The sequence below is a fragment of the Diadema antillarum genome, unplaced genomic scaffold, assembly GCF_040938485.1.
Source record: "Diadema antillarum isolate AM-2024a unplaced genomic scaffold, OU_Dant_1.0 scf00000017, whole genome shotgun sequence".
NCBI lineage: Eukaryota > Metazoa > Echinodermata > Echinoidea > Diadematoida > Diadematidae > Diadema > Diadema antillarum.
Window position 1 is genome coordinate 1,785,015 of NW_027270906.1, and position 11,087 is coordinate 1,796,101.

Genomic DNA, 11,087 nt, shown 5'->3' on the forward strand with positions numbered 1-11,087 from the left:
GAAAAAGTTTTTTCAGACCCAAAATAAGTACTTGAACTTATGAATTTTAAAGAGATATTTCTTTTTTTTTTCCTCTCTCTCTTTCTCACAGTGCTAGATGTCATGCAAAATTGAGGAAGTAGTTTATACCGTTTACCATAGGACTTGATGATAATGCCCAATATTTATACAGTGCCTTTTCCAGGATTGATCCATATCGCTATGAACAATAGGTCTAATTTCCATTTGTTTGTTTTGACAGCATTTTATTAAACAGCTCTTCGCACCTGAATGGCCTCAATCCTGGAAGCCTCTTCTTTCCCTCCTATGCATGAGATGTCTTTGTACTGTGGCACTCAAATACAAAGCTAAAGATCAGTCAAAGAGCAAATTAATGTCAACAATAGCAAAATACCCGTTAGGAAGGAGCTTCTTTTTTACAAGGTTGATCACAAGTCCAAAGAAAGATTGTGGTTCTTGACTAGAACATAGAAGTTCTTAGGTGATTTCTTGGCAAGCAGTCATGCATATTTTAACTCAGGGCACCAAAGTTTCAGTGATTATAAAGGCCTTTAAGTATAGAAGAGTACAAAAACGAATTGATATAAAGAGTCAGGACCTGTAAAATTACCTAGTCATAGAAGTTGTGTTATATGTATCTGACCTCTTCCTGGCAAGGTTCCAATCATTTTTTTCTGCTGCCCCATGAGCTTACCAAGTTGGATACCCTCAAAGATAGACAGTATAAGAGCTCGCCCAAGTGAGGAAGTTGTATTGTAGAACGGCAAGAGACAAAAAGTATGAAGGCCTACTAAAATTTTTTGTTTATTTTTATCTTTATTTTGGTGGTGGTAGCACTTTGGTGATTTACTGCATTGTTCAGTAAAAGCACGTCGATATGCTATTGTGCCATGCTGAATTATCATTACACAGAATGGTTGGCTCACTACGGTGTAGTTGTGTGTGCTTCCATTTATTTTGTTGTCATTCCCTGTTACTGCTTAGTACTGTGTGTGATCAACAACATAATTCACTATTCCTGTACATAACTGGTAAGGGATCATGATTAGTTAACATGACATTGTTTTGCTTTACATGAATACATACTATGATATGCTGATTTTCATCCACAGAACCCGTTCATACCAACAGCAATGTTTAAAAATTATCACACAACACCAACCTCTGTTTGTTTGTTTTTCATTTGACATAAAGCAGTACATTGTTCAAATGCTCAGCATACACTGATTCACTTGGAAGTTTTGAAAAATGTCACATCAAATGTCAAATATTGTGTGCTTTCATTAGAGGAATTAGATCAAACTTCCACTTTGTTTTTTGGACAAAATATGCAAAACGGTTGTTTTCCCCAATCAACTGAAAGGTAAGTGTAGAAAAACAGAGATGTGAAAAAATTGTATTGATATATAAGATTTCTAGTGCATATCATGTAATGTAATATAATATTTCAAACATGTTTCTCTCCATTTAACATCAAACTGCATGATGATTGTTCAATAGAGTGAATTTTGTGATTGTTATACCACATGTATGGACTCTTTTAGTATTAGCAATTATTTGAAATTGTTGATAGCAGGTATACATGTTCATATCCTGTCAATTGTTGATTTTAAATAGATATGATGATGCTTGATGGAATGATATTGGGAGATACTTTGAGTTTCTTATTTGTGTATACTTGTGTATGACATGTTACTGCTAATCACATTTAGTGAGGCTATTTATAGTGCATTGATCTAGAGGATTATCCCAAAATGTTGTATCCACACTTCTGAATTACATGAATCCACTGCAGTGATGTTGGTTTTGTTGCAGTTTGTGATGTCTTTTTACAGCAAGAGAAGCATTTGATCTGTCATTTTTTTTTTTTCAAATCTTTTCCTTTGTAGCCTGTGGTTGTGCTGCTTCATTCCATTCTGTGTGGACAGCATGCAGAACGCCAACCACCACTGCCCGGTGTGCAAGTACCGCATCGCCACCTATGCCCGCTAACTGGACACACCCGCATGACTCCAGTGGCAGCAGTGGGGTGATGGAGAACGGGAGGGGGAGGGGAAAGGGAGGGTTTGGAGGGGTACATTTGTACTTTCATCTGCATTCTCTAGGAGCTGAGCTTTTTACTCCACAGAAATTAGTTTCTAGATAAAAGTACGTATTACAAAGCGAGCATGCCTTCAGTGCCCTTGTACTGTAAAAGTGGAAATTTTCGCGCATTTCACGCAACCAGAAACTAACGCGAAAATAAAAGCATGCAAATATTTTTGCTTGCCATATGTTCCTGTGCGTGATGTCTTGATTCCGCGGAATTAAAAACATGCGAAACTCTTCTAACCCGGCCAAGCGTGAAAAATTAGTCGTGAAAATATCCACTCTTACAGTAGGTGATTATTTGAAAGGGAAGGAGGGATGTGCTGCCTTGTGGCACAAACCTTCTAAGTTGAAGTGATTCTTGTCAACTGCTTGTTTGTGGGCACAAAGTGGCTTGCCCCTGGTCTGTCCAAACGATATCCTTAAAATATGGAAGAGACTAATGAACAGTGTGTGTTCAGCAAGTCTTGTGTTTGTGCAACTCTGTTTTATACAATGTCTTTCCAAACAGATGGGCCTTGTATGCCTGTCGTTAAGTATCAAATAGGGCACAATGTTCAAGGGGAAAGTTGCTGATGCGTAGAACTCGGCTGTCATTTGAAGTATGTATGCCACTAACAACTCATCACTGGGTCTTGAGGTGTAATAATATGTTGTTTTTTTTTCTTTTGTTCGTCTTTTTTTTCTTATCGTTTGATTGTTCACTTTATTTTCTTTCTGATTAGAATGGAAGATTTTGTTCTATCGTTTTTAAACAAACCAAATGTAGGGCTCATTACTCTGTTTCTCAAAATCAGATGAATATCATATTTAGTTTGAGTATTGAAGAGTACTGAGTGCATGCATGCATGAGGGTAGACATTTTGCATTCTCATTGTTGTTGACAGATATTGGCATTCTATGATCCAAAAGTTATTACGCGGAAAGATCTGTCTGTGATATCAGGGTTTGACGGCATGAAAGGTTTTTAGTTGTTTCTTTTATTTAATACTTTTCTTCTTTTTTTCTTTCTTTTTATATTGTGTCTGGGATCTGACTGTAAACAGTCATGATCCTGATCTAGGAAACATAAATGAGTGCTGATTTTCATAGAGATTCAATATGCCCTCCTTTTGTTTATGGCTGGCTTATTACAAAAATTGAAAGAAATTATTAAGATGATTTTGTGGTACAGACTAGGTGATAAAGTACAATTGAGTATTACATTTACTTTGTGAAAAGCCTGAATTGACCACATGTAAATGAGGGGATTTGTTATTTAAGTTTTTGAAGTTCTTTGAAGTGTCTGTGTGCAGTTGTGGTCATGTCAGTGATATTCAGAATAAATGGCTTCTCTTTTGTGTCTTTGAATTATGTATTAAAGCACTTTGAAAAGATTTATTAAAGCACTTTGAGAAGATAATTTGGAAACTTTTGATATTCAAGTCATCAGTACTTGCGCCAATTCCCGCATTGTTGTTTGGGCCAATTATTATTGCCAATTACTGTAAGAAAGGGAAAGAAAATGTGTTTTTTATCGTATAAAACAGTTACTTGATTTTCGATGCAATTATTGCTAAAGCATTCAAGAAGCTCTGTCTTTCTTTGATATTGAAGGCATCTTGATATTGTATGAAATGTATTATGCTTTTTCTGGTTTTTTTTAATGTCTGTGTGACATTTTTTCAGTAGTTGTCCACAGAAGATGCTATTTTATATGTGAATTATTAAGATTTTGTTCATTTAATCAACCAGTAGCTCTATTTTCATAAGACTCGAGAGATATTTTATTTTCAGTTGAAAGTAATTATCTTATTTATGACCAGATTTGCTTTTTCCTTTCCACTCAAAACATCTTCCTGCTTATCCACACACACACAAAAGCCAATGATTGTATTCAGAATGAATTGGGAGAAGTACAAATTGTAGAGCAGCTTGTCACAGTGAAATATCCTTTAGAATACTTAGCACCAGACTGTTTAAAAGTGCACATTTTTGTTTTGATGTATCTCTCTACAATTCATAGATATTTTCATGTAGAAAATTTGATTTGTGAAAGGGTATACCAGGTGTATGGTCATGATGTATGAATCTGTCCTGTGTGTTAAATGTATAGTGCTGAGGATACTGTAAGATGGATTGATATTTTGATGAAGTGTCTTTTGCACACACACTTGCATGAACAGTGTGACGTGACTTATGTTAGCATTCACATTGTCTAAACTTGGTCATAACTATCACCACCTTTATTGCATAAAATATCGGTAGGTAATTTGCTGTAGTTGTCGTCTGTGGATGAACTGCAAAGATTGTTCAAAAACACAATCTGTCTTTACTAGCCCCTGTAAAGATTTCCCACCATGTTATAAGAGTGTGAATTGTACTGTAAACATCATGAGAGCCATATAGTGTTGGGGAAATAACTCTTTGGTTTTTGGCAGACATGAATTTGTCAGATGCTGAGCTTTGAATTGATATCTAAATTTTCTTACAATGAAGATATTAAAAAAAAAAGAAGAAAGAATTGAAAGTTAGAAACTGTAAAAGATATATTGCCAATGTTGGCTTTACCTGCATTTTTCTTTATTTTTATGATCTCTGATTTTATACTAATAACTTTATGATGCACCACATACAGTATGGATGCCTTTTAATTTCCAAAGGGGTAAAGATAGAGGGGCTTTTTATGTGAAAATATATCACGATCAACCAGACTAATTGTTTGCTTATTTCCACATGTCTACCACGATGTCGACAGGCCCCCATCAATGGAGATTAGAGGCAGACATTGGTGAATGGGTTTTAGCCCTATGGACCCCAGCATGCATCATGCTGTGAGAACGATTAATATTTATCATCACATTTCATATACAAGCGTATATGACCCATTTTCACCGTGACAACATATGGCTAATTCAAGAGTCTCCAAAGTCACCAGGACTCGTGATAAGGATCATCTGATGTTGAAAACAAACTTTTGTTCCACCTATCAAGGTACATAGTTCATCTTGTCTCACTAAGTTTGGTGTATTACTCCCCCTTAACGGTGGCGACCACTGATTACGGTGAGAAAACAGCAGTCTACATTAACCATGTATGGTTTATGTATCTGATCCAAGAACATCAGTATGATATATCCTGTAAAATTTGGATTAGGTATGTGGTGATTGTTTTAGAAAACTTATGGGGATGAATTTCAAAGGTAAACTTTTTTTTCCCCTCAATTTTGTATTATTATATACATGTACTGTTGTTCGTTTGTTGCTAGAACAAGTGTTAATGGCCGCATTATGCTAGAGTTTGAAAGCAAATTGTTTACCCTCTTTGCATGCCTCTCTATAAAAAAGAAAACAGAAAAAATGTGCTATGTGGCTTATAGCTGCTCTACTCATTCCACCTATACATATGTGTGAATTATCACTTTACCAAGCAAACCTAGTATATGTGTATATTTATACCAAATGCTGTGTACTGTAGATCAGATACTGTATGGTTCCTGGGATGACAAGGCAACTGACATTTATATTCAAAAGCCTTGTAACTCTCAGTTTAGATTTGCAAACTACTTATTTGGGTTTTAAAACACTATTACAGTCATTGGCAATGAGACCCAAAATCAATGTTTCTACATTATTTGATGTCAACATTGATTATTTTGCAAAACTGTTGAAAAAATGAAAGAGTGTTGGGGTTTTTGTTTGGTTTATTTGTTTGTTTGTTTGTTTGGTTTCCTGAAAATTCATGACTTTGGAGATTGGAGGTCTTGTCACCCCAGGTACAATATGCCAACTTGAAGGATTAGTGTTGTGTGTTTTGTTAATATATATATATATATATATATATATATATATATATATATATATATATATATATATAAACATATATAGACCTGCATGTCCTGCAGCTGAAAGCATAGCACATTCATTCTATAGAAAACAATAGAATGCCCAATTTCATGCAGGACTTCATTATGATTTCTTCCTTTTTTTTTTTTTTGCAACATTATGAGAGAAAGAAAATACCAGATATTAAATACATGACTCACTTAAACACCCATATTTGTTTGGATGAAAACTGAATATGGTAGGCTTTAGACTCTATTTTGTTTGCCTCACAACAAGACTAACCGTCTCTCACAACAAGACTAAGATCAAAATAATTTTTCTATTCATAATCTTACACTACGAATGGAAGTTGACCTCCATACAAAGCTGCAATTAAATGGGTTCTCTATCTATATATCTTGGTCACTTGTTCTGTCCATACAAGAAGTTGCCATCTGGTACTTGAAATGTGAACATATTTTGGGTCTGGCTTTAAATTTACTGATTATGAGCAGTACTTAATACATGTATATCTATTTCAACTGTAAAGGAAAGTACCTAATTGATGTATAAAAATTAAAAAAAAAATATTCTTTTTCTACAAATTCTGTGTAAAATTATGACACCCCAATCATTTGTGGAAGCTATGAAAAAGATAACTGAATGTTTAAAATCATAAAACCTAGCTGTTGGGGTGAGCTTGGATAATGATCATATGATGTCAATTTAGTTTGTAGAGGGTTTTTTTTTCCTTTCATATAATTCAGGTAATAGTTCGTGTAGATGAGATTATGATTCCTTTGCTAACACATAAAGTCATCTTTTTTTTTCTTTTATTCAATAATCATGACACATTCTGTATAATTCATGAAGCTTGCTTTTTTTTCTTCATATGTTATGTGAGATTTTTTTTTTTAATGTAAAATAAAGCAAAACAACTCTGATCCAAAAATTTTTTAACACAGTGTTTTCTTTGTAAGTTTAAGCTGCACAGGGCTTTCAGTGCATAAGTCAGATTTGTAGATAAATTGGCTTTCAGATGAGATGAGTTTGATCTGGTGAAGAAGAAAGAAATGTAAAATTTGCAGTGAAAATGTGCATGCCTGTATGTATATCATATAAAGCAGTAAGTACATGTACTGAGTGAACTATGTTGAATCTCCTAAATTTGAGTTGTAGATACTACCACTACTGATGTGTAGGTGTCAACGTGGTAAGCCATATGTAATGACATTAGGAAAGCTTATTATGAAATTAATATTTCCTTTGATCTTGTCAATGTGAATGTATATGACAGATGAAAGAAAGAAAAAATAAACAACTTATGATTTTTAAACTTGTATACTTTTAGACAATAAATATGAATATTCCAATCAACACATTGAATGCTGTTCTTGTTTCATGGTTGTACTTCATGCATGGAATTAAATTCAGAAAGGGCAAAATGTATGAATATATTACATGTACACACACATGCACACACATACTTATATATTTTTTTTCTAGTTTTTTTTTGTGTGAACCATTTTGTGCAATATTTACATAATTGTGACTTCTAGTTGTTGCTGTATGTATTCTGTATTGAATGTCATTGTGTTTTGCACATTGTCTAGTATACTGAGTGATTATCTTACTGTTTGTAACTGTTGTATGCACTCTGCACAAATGTCCAAAAACACATTTTATATACATTTTTACATGGTGTTTGGTTTAAAATACTTTGAAATTTGAACTTGAATATATATATATATATATATATATATATATATATATATATATATATATATATATATAATTATATACAGTGTATGTATATATACAATATATATACATACATGCTGTAGATACATACGAGTATCTTTTTAGGTAGAATGAGCGCTTTATAAGAGTCTCTATCATTATTATTATTATTATTATTATTATTATTATTATTATTATTATCATTATTATTACATACATGGATACATACATAAACCGTACACACATATAAACTTTAATGGGCATATTTTTCATGTAGGAGCAACTTGTGTGTGGTAATTGACTGAGCTACACTGTAGATGCTGAATTCCTTCAGTACAACGATCAAAACTGATAACCTACATGTCATCCAGTTAATTATAGTTTCAAATGGTGTGGTGGTGGTGCCACATGTAGGAGTTGCGACAGCTGTGTGGAGTCAGGGTACGATATAGCTCTATGTTTTTACAGGAGTTTGTGTTTGCTTGCATATTCTGTGATTGGAACTGCCAACAAAATAAAAAGGTGCAAAGTCTGTTTCCCTGGCAACAAAGTACTATTGGTCTCCCAGCTTGTGATTACATGTATTTATTTTCAGCTTTGTTATCTATTAAACGGCACAAGAGTGACGGATAATTCTATCCTGGAGCCATGGTGAATATGTCGTATATAATTATGAAAAATCAATCTGACAACACATGATTAAGTTATATTTTATGCCACACACCCACACACACACACACAACAGTAAGAATGCCAGATTTATCACTTACACATAATTCAAGTCAAGCACTTGAAAATGGTTACATTTTTTCACTTTTTGTTTTGTTTTGTTTTTTTATAAGGAAGGGAGGATCGTAGATGGTTTATGAGCCTGCCAATTAACCAGTAAAGTGCATGATCCAACACTTTTGCTGTATATTGTACATGATGATTTTGTGCAGAACAGAAAAATGCTCATTCATCCAAGGTTATGAAAAGCCTAGCATTGCTTATCCTCTCTGTACCAGAGACATTGGACAGTGTGTAGAACACTGTGGGGTTAGAATTGTCTGTGGCAATCGGCACTCGGAGGGTTTACAAATGCGTGAACTTCTCTGCTAGTCTTGGGACTTACATAGCTTTGTTTTACTCCTGGACGCAGTGAAAACACTGGTGGAAAACACATATGACTGGAAAACAGGCACCTTTAATCTATATCTGCAGATTATGGTTTTATACAAAAGTGATACAGTTACATGATCCAGCATTTAATGGCTTAGATACATAAATATAAGTGATATGTACAGTCAATATACAGTACAAAAGTTTTCACACACAGCACAGCTTCCTGCCAGCAAGATATGATTATCAAAGTACACCGTAGTTCGCTCATGAATTGGTATAACTATGAAATATATGCCAGTGGTGTAGCAGATATTACACTTTTAAATTGTACAATACATGTATACACTATAATACTTTTTTGTTTTTGTTTGTTTGTTTGTTTGTTTTTATAAGTCCACACATCAGTAACTGCGTAGCCATCGGGTACATTTCCAAAATAAATCCTGCCTCTAGGGATTCTGTATGGCACATTATCAGAGAGACATATTATTATTATTTTTTTTTAATGAACAATTTTCACATGCAAACCACATTAGTCACAATCTTTTTGATATTCAAAGTATGCACTATATACATGTGTATATACAGCCCTGTCAACAGTATTAACACTTATGGTATGAATGTACCTGTACATGGTGTGAATACACTCAACACAGCAGTATAAATACATTTCAAATTTTTAACATTTGACCGATACCTTTGATTGACTCTATTAGACAAGTTGTCTTAATTCATTGTAGTACAGTTACGAACTTCAGGTTTTTGTAGTGTATCATATAAAAATGTATGAAATGACAGTCAATAATCTTTTCATCTCATATCTTACATGCTGATCACATACTCTTTGATGAGAATTAAGTCATTGTTGGTAGCTTTAGAAGGCATATGTACAATTTGGGCTCATCCACACAAGATTCTGCACCAACCTCTTATAGTCTCTCATTTGAAACCCATCAAGTCCTGGGATTAATCAAACCACATTTCTGTGATCCAATATGGCTTTGTATATTTTTATTATCATAAATCTACATTGTAACATTCACTGCTAGTATTTTGTAAGGTAAAATGGAAACTTTGTTTCATTGAGCTCTAGCTACTTTGGTCATGTAGGCCCTACTGCATCGTAACATTATTCATTTCAGTTGCTTGATGCAGCAATTATCAAAGAAATCACTGTATCTGATACTGATCTTCATATTAGCAGCACAATTTACATGACTGAAGCAAATATTTCTCAAAGTGACATTTCTTTTTAGTCTTTTTATCTATTTATTTTTATTCATTTATTTTATTTTATTTTTTTATTTCATTTTTATTTATTTTTTTTTATTTTTTTTTTATTTTTTTTATTTTTTATTTTTTATTTTTTTTTGGGGGGGGGGGCTTATATAATTGCATCTGAATGGTTCCAACTAGTCTTTTTTTTTCTTCTTTTTGAAAAGAAGTTTTACATACCAGCAATAAAATCCAGAATCATTGTTCAGTGAGAACAAGGTAATAATTTCTGCAACAAAATAATTTACATCCAGGACTCAATGGGTTAAGAATGGTCATCTGTTGTACATAAAAAGAGCACATACAGACAAACAGTGACATGAGGAACAAACATCAAATTACTAAGGGCAGATATATCATGTTTCCTCAAGGAAGTGGATATATGTATTTATTTCATCCATGCTGCAACAGTTAAATCAAGGATATCCTGAGGAAAAGAGGTTTGCGGTAACACCATGTGTATGAAGGCCTTGAAAGGGACTCTTTTTTGGCGAAAGAAGACCCTACAGAAAGAGGCAAGTGAAGGAAGCGAGGAAACTGACGTACTTTGTACAGAGAAATTAAGGAAGTCAAATAGTGACCTAGTCAAAGGGAAGCAGTGAGCTGAAAATTGAGGTTGTACTTTTGGAGACGAGAGAATAAGAGACAGGGTAGAGGGACAACTGAAAGGAAGAATAGAGAGAGATTTGGGTAAAGGTTTCTATTAAAGGCCCAAAGTCCCGGTAGTGTAGAGGGCGCTGTTGATGATACTGCCGATCACCGTTAGCATTGATCCGAAGATTGCGGAAGTTGAGCTGTCATCAAGAGTAAAGCGTGTAGGTGTTGCTATAAGTAACGCTGCCTTCGTTGTCTTCTCTGCGCATCACGCAGTCTGTAGTAATGCCAGGGTGCGTGCATATGTGCTTCTTATTATGACATCACAAAAGAAGTTTGCTAAAGCTGTCATCCCCCTCAGCCGAATCATGAGCCGAACTGTGATCGGACCACTGACTACAGTGGATCGAACTTCTTCGGACTCGGGGAAATGGGTCACAGTGTAAGCGCTAAAGAGGAGTCGATAGCGTAGGTCTCTGTAGG

General features: G+C 34.3%; 1 protein-coding gene across 1 annotated transcript in view; it reads left to right on the forward strand.

Moving 5' to 3' along the window:
- LOC139727179 (lipopolysaccharide-induced tumor necrosis factor-alpha factor homolog) overlaps positions 1–5,422 on the forward strand; it is a 36,862-nt gene extending 31,440 nt beyond the window's left edge. The window contains exon 5 of the mRNA XM_071638143.1: positions 1,890–5,422. Coding sequence (XP_071494244.1) covers positions 1,890–1,992 — 103 coding nt within the window. The 3' untranslated portion in view covers positions 1,993–5,422. The remainder of the gene's footprint in view (positions 1–1,889) is intronic.
- The last annotated feature ends 5,665 nt before the right edge of the window (positions 5,423–11,087 follow it).